A 13,039-nucleotide genomic window follows, 5' to 3' on the forward strand; every position below is an offset into this window, starting at 1 on the left:
TAAAATAACATCTAAAATAGTAAATGACGTGAGACAGTAGATCTTTTCTCCCTAGAAACAAGACCCTTAACAATAGTAAGATAAAATAGGAAAAAACAAACTGAACATACAATAAATGCTTAAAAATTTAAAAAATTTTATATATTTATCAGTCAATTTTATCTTAAACAATGCATCAATAAGTCTTTACTCTCACTGATAGATTTTTACATCGGAAATTTCATCTGTTTATTCTATTTAAATTTAACAACATAACTTCTTATAACTGAAAAATACGGTCCTTTATCCATTTAATTTTAATGGATTATGTGTAATTTATTTACCGTTAAATACTCCAAATAAAAACGTCTAGCCGCCATCTCTCGGTACCTTTCGAAAATATCTTTTATAATACCATTAATAATAAACAAAATCAATGAATGATCTTATCGATTTTTTTTTTAAAAACGTTTCCTAATATTTAAATGAAAACGTTTATAACAATCGACAAAAATGATCACTTACGTACGACACGATATAAAAAAAAAGTAATAAAAACACGTTCTTATCTCTTTAATAGGTAATAAATAAATGTAGGATTAAGTAAATGATTTTCATTTAAATAACTCTACTGAATAAATACAGTAATCATGTCGAATAGCAAACGACAACTAACCTCGACATATCCCATCACGGACAGATCACGCAACCAATTTTGGACACGCATATACAGACAGACGTTTTCTTTTCTTTTCTTTTAAGTCTGACTAGTTCGAAGACGATGATCATTATTTTATCGTCATCCTAACACCAATATGTGTTTTCTACGGGACTGAATCGAGCTCACGTAGAGGTGGTATTTTACACGAACTATCTTGTTGTTGGCTAGTAACTCGAGACACCATAAACGACGTTTTGTAGTTTATAGCTTGAAATAAATCAAGCGATGAAGGACCGTTCCATATTTTCCTTCCATCTAGACTTATCTTTGACCCTGACTAGATACAGTTAAACAGCAGTTTTGTGAATATGTCTGTTAACCATGAACAATTCTACTTGGCTATTATACAAATAAAAAAAATGCTTTCATAATTAATAAATTCTGATCAGGATTAATCAAGTCGTTATCCAGATACTACAATAGATAGATTCGTATACCTGTAATAGTTTAAATTCCTTAAAACACTTGTGTTGAGCTTAATATTAAATCTATTCTTAGTATATTAAGCCCCTTTTGTTGTGGATTCAGTCTGTAATGATAAACTGAATACATTGAGATTAGATTGTTATTAAGTAAAGCTAAACTCAACACGTTGAGAATACTTAACAATTTCCAAGTGATTTATCGATTGTTTGAAACTACTTATAACAGAAAATGTTAATTTATTTATAAAAAAATTAATTTATAAGAGTATAAACAAGAATTTTAGTTCATTTATTTTGCTATTATAAATATAAATATTCATTCATTTGATTTTTTTAAAATTTATATACAACAGCTTCATAATTAATAAAGCAGTAGTTAATTCTGCTTAGAATTAATCGTGTTACGTTAAAATAAATATATTAAATTTCCGGTAATTTTATTCATTAATCAGTATTTAAATACAGTATATTTATTCCTTTTAAGAAACGTAATTTAAGAAGTATTTAAAGAAAATATACTATTTTTACATGCAACTTTCCACGCTCTTGTTTAGTATTTATTACTCTTACTCTACTTTTGTTATTGAACTACATAAAAGTCTTTAAATAATATTAAGTACTATAAAAATGACTACATTAAATTTTGAACTTATCCACGTTTATATTTGAGCGATTGCATTTTAATTATAATAAATGTATGCAAATTAAAAGCCATTTTGGTAATGTAATAGTTCTTATTAAAAGCCTAAACTATACTTTTAAAAAAAATAACATTAGAATTTTCCTAAGCTCTTTAATTAACTTCCAGATGAGTACAAATATGCGATGGGTGCTTGGAGATGCTTTGAAGAGGTGCATCTCAAGGTCAACAACTAGTAAAGTGGCTACTGTCATCGAGCTCCTACTTGCCTCCATCTCTTCAGTTTTCTACGGTTTCCCATAATTCACTTAGGCAGATGCTGAAATGGATTCTCGAAATCGGTCGTAATGCCCCTTTATCACGATAATGCCTATATACTATTTCGTAATAACTAGATTAAACTCGTTTAAGGCAGGTAAAACATAAGCAAAAATATAAAGAAATTTGTCTACTATAATTAATTTTTTTCTTAACTAAAATAATAATAATAATAATAATTGTAAATAAAATGTGTCAATAATCTTCATCTCTTCAACGAAATAAATATAAGCTTTGTTTGCTGTTACAGAATAATTTACATTATTAGAAAATGGAGAATCTCTGTGTTAATAATGTATAGTAAACACTTACTTTGGGAAATATTAATTAAGTAGGTATTAAAACACAAAGAATAAACCAAGATATTGAAAAGTAATTCTAAAATTTTGATAATTTTTCTATCATTTTTTTTTTTTATTTTAAACGTTCTGAATGCTAACACTTAAGTTAGAATGTATTATCGTTAAAAAACTATATAAATGATCCCATTTTAATTTTATACAGAATGATTTTCTATAAAAATTTAAACTAAAATCAATCAGAGTTTAAAAGTATTAACAAGATAATTAGACATTTGACTTTAATAACAATGATAGATGCTGGAAGTATTACATTAATTATCTCAATGATAGTATTGTCTCGAAATTAGGTATTCATGTATCACAGAATTAATAATAGTAGACTTTGAAAGATGTTTTTAAATTATTTATAGCCAAACTATTATAACAAAAGTTAAAATAGCTATAGAAAAATTACAAATATGAAGTGTATTGAAGTATCGTTTTACTATTTCGAACTCATTAACATTCTTAGTGATAAGATAACTATCTAATTTTTCAAAGAAAAATGTAGCAAATGCTATGTTTAAATTCAATTATATTTGACATCTCGCATCTATAGTCGAGTACTCTTGAGAAAATCTGCTAGATGTCTCTAACCTGTGATTTAGCAGGTGTTAATCAGTGGTTCCGTTAAGCAAGAGCGGAAATAAGAGGACACCTGGCAAACGCCATTTTTCGCCCTTTGTCTAGTTGAGTCGCAATGTATCTGTACTGTAGAACTCACCTAACTGGTGTACGCGTTGTCGGTCACTGATAGATGACAGTTAATAATCATCAGAATAAGAAGGGAAGGAGGAGCGACGCTTGTCAAATCTACACACAAGAATTTTCCTCAGTCTTTCCTCATTTAGAAAAGAATTAGGACTTTGTAGATAATAGACAAACTCGGTTATCATCCTCAACCTATAATAATTATTACACTAGAAATTTAAAAAAAAATAATAATAATAATCTGAGGTATTATATAAAGTTTAAACCTATTTAAAACTANATTAATAAATGTTTAATTTGAATAATAATTAACTATTTGGTGATTTATCTGTAAAGTTTATCATTACTTTTTTATGTATGCAACCTATACATAGCCTATATATTTTTTTATATACGTAATCTTGCAAGGTATAGTAGCATATATATGCTACTATGCCTTGTAAGATACACATTTTAAACTAAATAAATGTATAAAAATTATGTGTTTCGTCTATAATTAATGAAATTCTACACAAAATTTGAGCTTTTAATTAAGATTTTTAATTAGTTTTCTCTTAATTAAATTACATATTGAGACGTTAAAAATCAAAATTCATACATTCCATTATATACTTTCCAACAATATAAATTTTAGAATGAATTTAAAATTAAATAAAAAACATGGTCAGNTAACTAGAGATTACCAAGATGTGAGATATTTAGATGCTGATATAATTATAAATTTGTAAGTATAGATATAAACTTTTATGATATTTTCAATGACATAAATTTAGATATGGATTTAAAATATCTGTCAAAATATTTAAATCACAGATTAAATTTTAATTCGTCTACTTACCAGACTATTTTAAGTATAGAAAATTATAATAGATTGCATATAATTCGTTTATAATTTAACCAAGGCCTATCATTATATATAGGCCTGGGGTATAATTTCTAAATTTTTATTCATTCCTATCATGAGTTTTGCATATTATATTAATTACAAAATTTTCTTTGTTATATTATCTTCAATTTTCTTGAATGTTTCCAAGTAATTTTTTAAAAATTCTCTTCCACTTTCTAAGCATGTATAAGACTTTGTTTAGAATATTTTTTTTTCAAATTGTACGTTGTAAATATATAATAAAAATTCTAGATTTTAATCGTTGCAAAGAAGAAAAATTATTACTTTATCGCATTGAAAAATAGAAATTACTTTACCGAAACTTTAGGTAGTTGCATATGTCTATCTTATGGAAACTTAGTTCTATTGTTTGAAGACGGGAGACTAATAGTTTGAATGATTAAAACTGATATTTTTATTATATGTTTTCTAGTTTTTAATGTTATACAGAATTACTTTGAGATCAGATTACTGAGCAAAGTTCATCTCAGGAATCCAGATCTTTTTTCTTAACTGCCATCGGGTCAATGTGGAGAGTGAGAACGTGACATTTCTCTTCTATGTGGAAGACATGACGTCAGAGCTGTCCTATCTACTAAAGTACGAGTATGAAGCAATTTTATACGTTATTGCTAGGTCGGACATCATAAGTAATAAAAAAAAACTGTACAAATTTATATCAGAACTTTCGATCAAATCCAATCAAAACATTGATGATTGATAAACATAAATATGAAGTTTGTAATGAATAAGCTTTTTTAAATGACAAATAAATCTACCTTGATTAAATATTAGTATTTATCAACGTTTTTTAAATGTTTAGAAATAAAATTATAAGTCTTTCATATATATATATAAGCCTATATTCTTCCATAAGTTATTGTTTTATTTAATAGGAGATAGAGTTAAGTTCATTTCGAATGATGAATATTTGCTGTTTTATAGATAAAAATGTTTTTAAATCCTTAAATATTATCTTTGGATGATAATTGATATTAAAATATATATATATATACTCTTACATTTAAATCACTCCATTTTTATAAATACTTAAAGACTATTAAAATAATAAATTAATCGTTGAGTATTACGTATTATGAACTTATTTTGGCCATTAAACCTTTTTGGTTGTTTTTTTTCTTTTGTATATCTTTAAACAAACTTTGATCTCTCGTCGAAGAAGACTCTCTTCTCTTCTGCTGTTGGTGATAAAGATTGTTAGACGATATTAATGACGACCTTACCGCAACCTATTAAATCTGTGCTAAGGTACCAAGTAATGAGTAATGATGCTTTCCTGTTGCATACAGTCAAATCTCAACAGATGCTCCCTTGCTCATATTTCTCCTCGGTTGACAGGCAGACGTAACTTTCCAAAAACCGCTACACCACCTGTCTTTAATTTCTATCTGCCGCTAATTTAATATCGGTAAAGTTGAGTAGAAAAAGTTAAAATGATGGATTCTGTCTCTTCCACATCCAAAGACAGAAGCGACTCGGCTTCGCTTAAAAGGGAGTGTCCCAAATTACATCGTTTAAAAATCAAATTAAATGCATTCGGGATACGTTTCCCCCCCCCCTTTTAAATTATTATACTTATAAAATTAATTAGAAATATGTCGTTAATTGACTTTTATAAGTTGAGTTTTATCGACGGAATTACAAGTAAACGTTCTTCATTTCTTCCCTTCGTTTTCTACTTGTTTAAAAGTTAAAGTTTTCCTTTATTTTTTTACCATCTTAATGTTGTTTAAAGTATTGTTTAAACAGCAAAAAAAAAAACAAAGGTATAACAACAACACCAGCTTAAACAACAGCTTTTTTTTTTATTTGTTTAATTAGTGTTCGAGCAGAGAAATTGTTGTAAAATTATTTTAATCCGGTGAAGATGGAAATTTTTAATGTTATAAACCTCTAACGCTTATTTAATGGGGAGATTATAACATTAAATAATTAACAACGATAAAATATGTAAGCCAGCATCGATCATTAATTACAATATAATCATTTAAGTAAGATATTACTCTGATTTAATATATTATAAACGAAAATAAATTCTATCGTAATTGCATGAAGACCACTTTTAGAAAAATCTTCAAATAAAGATAACTTCATATCTATTATGAAACATTCCATTATCTTCAAGAGAGAGAGAGAGAGAGAATTTTTAAATTTAAACCTGGAAATTAGTTACATAATCATCGTCTCGTATTTCATAGATTGACAAATTTTAATAAATGGTTCAGAGGAAATGTTATAAAAGAATAATGGAAAGTGAAATGAGGAGATTAAAGGAAAAGAATGGAGCATTATTGAAGAATGGTTGAAAAGAGTGACATAACCATTATTAAAGTAAGACGGATATTAAGTGTAAAACATTGTATGAATGCGATGAAAACAAGTCTATCAAGAAGCGATTGTATTCAGAACGTTAAAAAAAAATTGATTAAGTCTATAAGTCTTTATGCTACTGGTTTCCAAAGAGTAGTTACATATGTATATATTATAGTCGTCACATATTTCTATCATAATTTAGAGAATTAAATGACATTATATGATTAAAGAACAAAGAATACTTAAAAAAAACGACATCTTAATTAAGTTTTATAAATATATATTTATAAGAAATTAAAGCATTTAAAATTTATAAGATAATTTAAATCGCAAAATTAAGATTATTATTATTTTTTAGATAAATTATAAGAATTAAATATGGTTTTTATGTTTAAAATTAAATATTTTTAACTAGATTTTTTTAAATAATTTAAAGAACAAATTAAGGAAAAAATCTCATTGTTAACGAGAGATTGTAACGGCCCATTGTCCTGTGGGTTCTCCATGCCTGGGGGACTTCAGGAATATTTGTTACAGCCCTTGATCGGTAGCTCACGTAAACCCGCGAGCTTTATGTTATCCACTTTTGCACATTAAACATTATTCAATTTGTTAGATGGACATTATCCTAGAGAAGTCCGTTGCACATTATTGAGGCTGTTTGACAGCGTATGATGTGACTCGTTGCTTCGTGCATAAAGCAATTAATAAATAGAATTAAATTTTTATAATTAAAATATATGTAAAAGGAATTAATTTAATTATATTCGGAAGAAAATATATAATACACGTATTCAAGGTTAAGAATTACAAATTTTCATGTATAAACTATAATTCTTTGCAATTATAGATAATGAGATCTCAGTAATTTTGAAACAAAATTTGAATAATTTAAAGAAAAATAAATATATTACTAGCTTTAAAATGACTTAGAATCATCAGAAAAGTCGGGTGATGATGAGTAATAAATGGAACAATTTTTGTCTCTTCTAAAAAGAAAAATAAGTTTAATTTATTGTTTATAAAAATAATAACTTGAAATTCTAAAATATAAATAATTTTATTATTTATTTTAATAAAATAACATCTAAAATAGTAAATGACGTGAGACAGTAGATCTTTTCTCCCTAGAAACAAGACCCTTAACAATAGTAAGATAAAATAGGAAAAAACAAACTGAACATACAATAAATGCTTAAAAATTTAAAAAATTTTATATATTTATCAGTCAATTTTATCTTAAACAATGCATCAATAAGTCTTTACTCTCACTGATAGATTTTTACATCGGAAATTTCATCTGTTTATTCTATTTAAATTTAACAACATAACTTCTTATAACTGAAAAATACGGTCCTTTATCCATTTAATTTTAATGGATTATGTGTAATTTATTTACCGTTAAATACTCCAAATAAAAACGTCTAGCCGCCATCTCTCGGTACCTTTCGAAAATATCTTTTATAATACCATTAATAATAAACAAAATCAATGAATGATCTTATCGATTTTTTTTTAAAAACGTTTCCTAATATTTAAATGAAAACGTTTATAACAATCGACAAAAATGATCACTTACGTACGACACGATATAAAAAAAAAGTAATAAAAACACGTTCTTATCTCTTTAATAGGTAATAAATAAATGTAGGATTAAGTAAATGATTTTCATTTAAATAACTCTACTGAATAAATACAGTAATCATGTCGAATAGCAAACGACAACTAACCTCGACATATCCCATCACGGACAGATCACGCAACCAATTTTGGACACGCATATACAGACAGACGTTTTCTTTTCTTTTCTTTTAAGTCTGACTAGTTCGAAGACGATGATCATTATTTTATCGTCATCCTAACACCAATATGTGTTTTCTACGGGACTGAATCGAGCTCACGTAGAGGTGGTATTTTACACGAACTATCTTGTTGTTGGCTAGTAACTCGAGACACCATAAACGACGTTTTGTAGTTTATAGCTTGAAATAAATCAAGCGATGAAGGACCGTTCCATATTTTCCTTCCATCTAGACTTATCTTTGACCCTGACTAGATACAGTTAAACAGCAGTTTTGTGAATATGTCTGTTAACCATGAACAATTCTACTTGGCTATTATACAAATAAAAAAAATGCTTTCATAATTAATAAATTCTGATCAGGATTAATCAAGTCGTTATCCAGATACTACAATAGATAGATTCGTATACCTGTAATAGTTTAAATTCCTTAAAACACTTGTGTTGAGCTTAATATTAAATCTATTCTTAGTATATTAAGCCCCTTTTGTTGTGGATTCAGTCTGTAATGATAAACTGAATACATTGAGATTAGATTGTTATTAAGTAAAGCTAAACTCAACACGTTGAGAATACTTAACAATTTCCAAGTGATTTATCGATTGTTTGAAACTACTTATAACAGAAAATGTTAATTTATTTATAAAAAAATTAATTTATAAGAGTATAAACAAGAATTTTAGTTCATTTATTTTGCTATTATAAATATAAATATTCATTCATTTGATTTTTTTAAAATTTATATACAACAGCTTCATAATTAATAAAGCAGTAGTTAATTCTGCTTAGAATTAATCGTGTTACGTTAAAATAAATATATTAAATTTCCGGTAATTTTATTCATTAATCAGTATTTAAATACAGTATATTTATTCCTTTTAAGAAACGTAATTTAAGAAGTATTTAAAGAAAATATACTATTTTTACATGCAACTTTCCACGCTCTTGTTTAGTATTTATTACTCTTACTCTACTTTTGTTATTGAACTACATAAAAGTCTTTAAATAATATTAAGTACTATAAAAATGACTACATTAAATTTTGAACTTATCCACGTTTATATTTGAGCGATTGCATTTTAATTATAATAAATGTATGCAAATTAAAAGCCATTTTGGTAATGTAATAGTTCTTATTAAAAGCCTAAACTATACTTTTAAAAAAAATAACATTAGAATTTTCCTAAGCTCTTTAATTAACTTCCAGATGAGTACAAATATGCGATGGGTGCTTGGAGATGCTTTGAAGAGGTGCATCTCAAGGTCAACAACTAGTAAAGTGGCTACTGTCATCGAGCTCCTACTTGCCTCCATCTCTTCAGTTTTCTACGGTTTCCCATAATTCACTTAGGCAGATGCTGAAATGGATTCTCGAAATCGGTCGTAATGCCCCTTTATCACGATAATGCCTATATACTATTTCGTAATAACTAGATTAAACTCGTTTAAGGCAGGTAAAACATAAGCAAAAATATAAAGAAATTTGTCTACTATAATTAATTTTTTTCTTAACTAAAATAATAATAATAATAATAATTGTAAATAAAATGTGTCAATAATCTTCATCTCTTCAACGAAATAAATATAAGCTTTGTTTGCTGTTACAGAATAATTTACATTATTAGAAAATGGAGAATCTCTGTGTTAATAATGTATAGTAAACACTTACTTTGGGAAATATTAATTAAGTAGGTATTAAAACACAAAGAATAAACCAAGATATTGAAAAGTAATTCTAAAATTTTGATAATTTTTCTATCATTTTTTTTTTTATTTTAAACGTTCTGAATGCTAACACTTAAGTTAGAATGTATTATCGTTAAAAAACTATATAAATGATCCCATTTTAATTTTATACAGAATGATTTTCTATAAAAATTTAAACTAAAATCAATCAGAGTTTAAAAGTATTAACAAGATAATTAGACATTTGACTTTAATAACAATGATAGATGCTGGAAGTATTACATTAATTATCTCAATGATAGTATTGTCTCGAAATTAGGTATTCATGTATCACAGAATTAATAATAGTAGACTTTGAAAGATGTTTTTAAATTATTTATAGCCAAACTATTATAACAAAAGTTAAAATAGCTATAGAAAAATTACAAATATGAAGTGTATTGAAGTATCGTTTTACTATTTCGAACTCATTAACATTCTTAGTGATAAGATAACTATCTAATTTTTCAAAGAAAAATGTAGCAAATGCTATGTTTAAATTCAATTATATTTGACATCTCGCATCTATAGTCGAGTACTCTTGAGAAAATCTGCTAGATGTCTCTAACCTGTGATTTAGCAGGTGTTAATCAGTGGTTCCGTTAAGCAAGAGCGGAAATAAGAGGACACCTGGCAAACGCCATTTTTCGCCCTTTGTCTAGTTGAGTCGCAATGTATCTGTACTGTAGAACTCACCTAACTGGTGTACGCGTTGTCGGTCACTGATAGATGACAGTTAATAATCATCAGAATAAGAAGGGAAGGAGGAGCGACGCTTGTCAAATCTACACACAAGAATTTTCCTCAGTCTTTCCTCATTTAGAAAAGAATTAGGACTTTGTAGATAATAGACAAACTCGGTTATCATCCTCAACCTATAATAATTATTACACTAGAAATTTAAAAAAAAATAATAATAATAATCTGAGGTATTATATAAAGTTTAAACCTATTTAAAACTATAAATCTTATGGTATAATTAAATATATTTGATGTTATGATTTAAATACATTTAAATCCAATTTTACTGGAATAAGTAGAAGCTGTACATTAAAAAGTTGATTTCTTGTTTATTTTAATATCTGTTTTATTGCAAATTATAATTTTTCTACATTATTCAGCAATAATTTAAGTATTTTCAATCTGAAAAGTCTGATAAAGGTATGCTTATGATACCAAACTTCTATGAGAATGGCTCAAAAAAAATGATGTAATACATAAATCGTGTAAATATTATAGTAGATAAACACTTCATTTATTTATAATTCGAATTAAAAAGTATCAGAATAAAGGGAAAGTATTATAAATACTAGTAAATACAGTAGCTATGAAATTCTTTTAATGTGTTACCTCTTGTTTTAAAGTAACTTTAATCTTAAATTAATAGGCCACATTTGTTTAAAAATTATACGAAATTTTCTAAATTACTAAATTTAATTAGAAAAAAAAATAATATATTTTTTTAAATTGCACATCGAAAAAATTACTTATAACTTAGTTATTTGCTTAAAACAATGTAATAATAATACATTGATTATGATTTAAGTTAGAATTTAAGAAAACGTTTTTTAATCTTATATTAAAAAATAAAATTAAATTTTTTTTTAAAAAAAAAGGTGACCATTCAGTTATATTTTTATAAGATTTAGAAATATATTTACATAAAAGATAAATATATAAAAATATGTAATATTAAATCCCAAATATCCATGCTGTTTTCATAAATCTGGATATGTTAATGTTCAAGTTATTTTATTAATCGTATCAGAAGAGATTTTATATTTTTCTAAATTACATATGTAACTTATTTTTCACTTTATCAGTTCAAAAAGAAAAAAAAATTACGGTAATTTCTTCAAATTTTTTATTAGAAATATTTTTTGAAAAGTTTCTAAAACACTTTTCCTTGACTAGAAACGTTCTTAATAACAAGACTCCTCGCTATTAAACACACTTAAAACATTTTAAAAAATATATATAAATAAATATCTTTTTGTATAAAGAATAATTTAATTTATATTTTTGAGCAGTTAATAATAGTTCAATATCATCTTTTGGTATATAAGTTTGACACCTAAATCATTACAGTCGACCCCCTATAACAGTGTTGATAGAAGGTCGACTGTATTTCTATTATTTCATAGAGTTTTATCGAGTTTATCATAATTAAATAATCTGATTTATATAAAATACTATATATTTAGATTCAATGCATAAGTGTAATCTCTTTTACAATAGGATCAACAAGTAGGAATTGCTTTGCTCCTTCAATAGGATCATGCCTAGAAACCGTGACTCTTCAATAGGATCAATAATTAAAATATTAAATAGAAAAATTTCAAGCTAAACATTTTAAATTATAAATGTTTACATATATTTTTTAAAAAAATAATTACCATTCTTTATATATAACTTATTATATAATTTTAATTTAATTTTACGCTCGATTAAAATATCATATTATTAATCATTCCTTTGCGCTTTTTCTTATTCTACATCGAACTATACGCTTAATTAACGGGTGATTTTTATACAAATTTAAATCGTTATATCTTATAAAATATAAAATAAATTACTATTTTTTAATATTTTAAATATTTATACAATTTTATTACAGAAAAATCAGGAATTTAAGACTATAATCCTTGATGAAACTTTGCATTCAGGCTGTAAAAAAAGGTCCTTACATTTCATTACTCTTATAAATAATTAACAATTTTTTTTTAAAATAAAATGTTAAGATTTTCGTGTATAAAATATAATTAAATAACTGAAAATATCTTCTTTTTTTTTCTTACATTTTTTATATGATTGAAATGCATAGAATTTACCTTTAAGAAACATGGCTTTACTCAACTTTTAGGTATATGATCATATATTAAATACAGTATTTTGGATATTGAATCATAAAATTCAGAAGATTCGTTGTAGCTGTCAATACACAACCCATCAAATATAAGGTTATATACAGACCTATATTTTTGAATGTAGCATCATTTTTTTTTTAGATATTACAATTTCAAAATTGCTAGAGAAGTAGTAATAATCTGTCAGTTATACTAGTGTACACGTGTATATATTCACTTTATAGGCTTGTACTGTATATTGTTTGTTTCTTTATGATAAAAAATAACTTATGAGGTTTTAAAATTACAATT

General features: G+C 25.8%; 1 protein-coding gene across 3 annotated transcripts in view; it reads left to right on the forward strand.

The window, feature by feature from the left end:
- LOC111635010 overlaps nucleotides 1-13,039 on the forward strand; it is a 57,370-nt gene that overhangs the window by 18,505 nt on the left and 25,826 nt on the right. Inside the window, exon 2 of one of the 3 annotated variants that reach the window (XM_023379850.1) lies at nucleotides 1,934-2,186. The exons of 1 other annotated variant lie outside the window; for it this stretch is intronic. In XM_023379850.1, coding sequence (XP_023235618.1) covers nucleotides 1,934-2,068 — 135 coding nt within the window. In that variant the 3' untranslated portion in view covers nucleotides 2,069-2,186. Of the gene's footprint in view, nucleotides 1-1,933; nucleotides 2,187-12,498; nucleotides 12,561-13,039 lie in introns of those variants that run through there. One more of the 3 variants, XM_023379851.1, reaches the window with a different exon arrangement.

Source organism: Centruroides sculpturatus, unplaced genomic scaffold, assembly GCF_000671375.1.
Source record: "Centruroides sculpturatus isolate CEXI.00-Female unplaced genomic scaffold, Cexi_2.0 scaffold929, whole genome shotgun sequence".
Taxonomy (NCBI): domain Eukaryota; kingdom Metazoa; phylum Arthropoda; class Arachnida; order Scorpiones; family Buthidae; genus Centruroides; species Centruroides sculpturatus.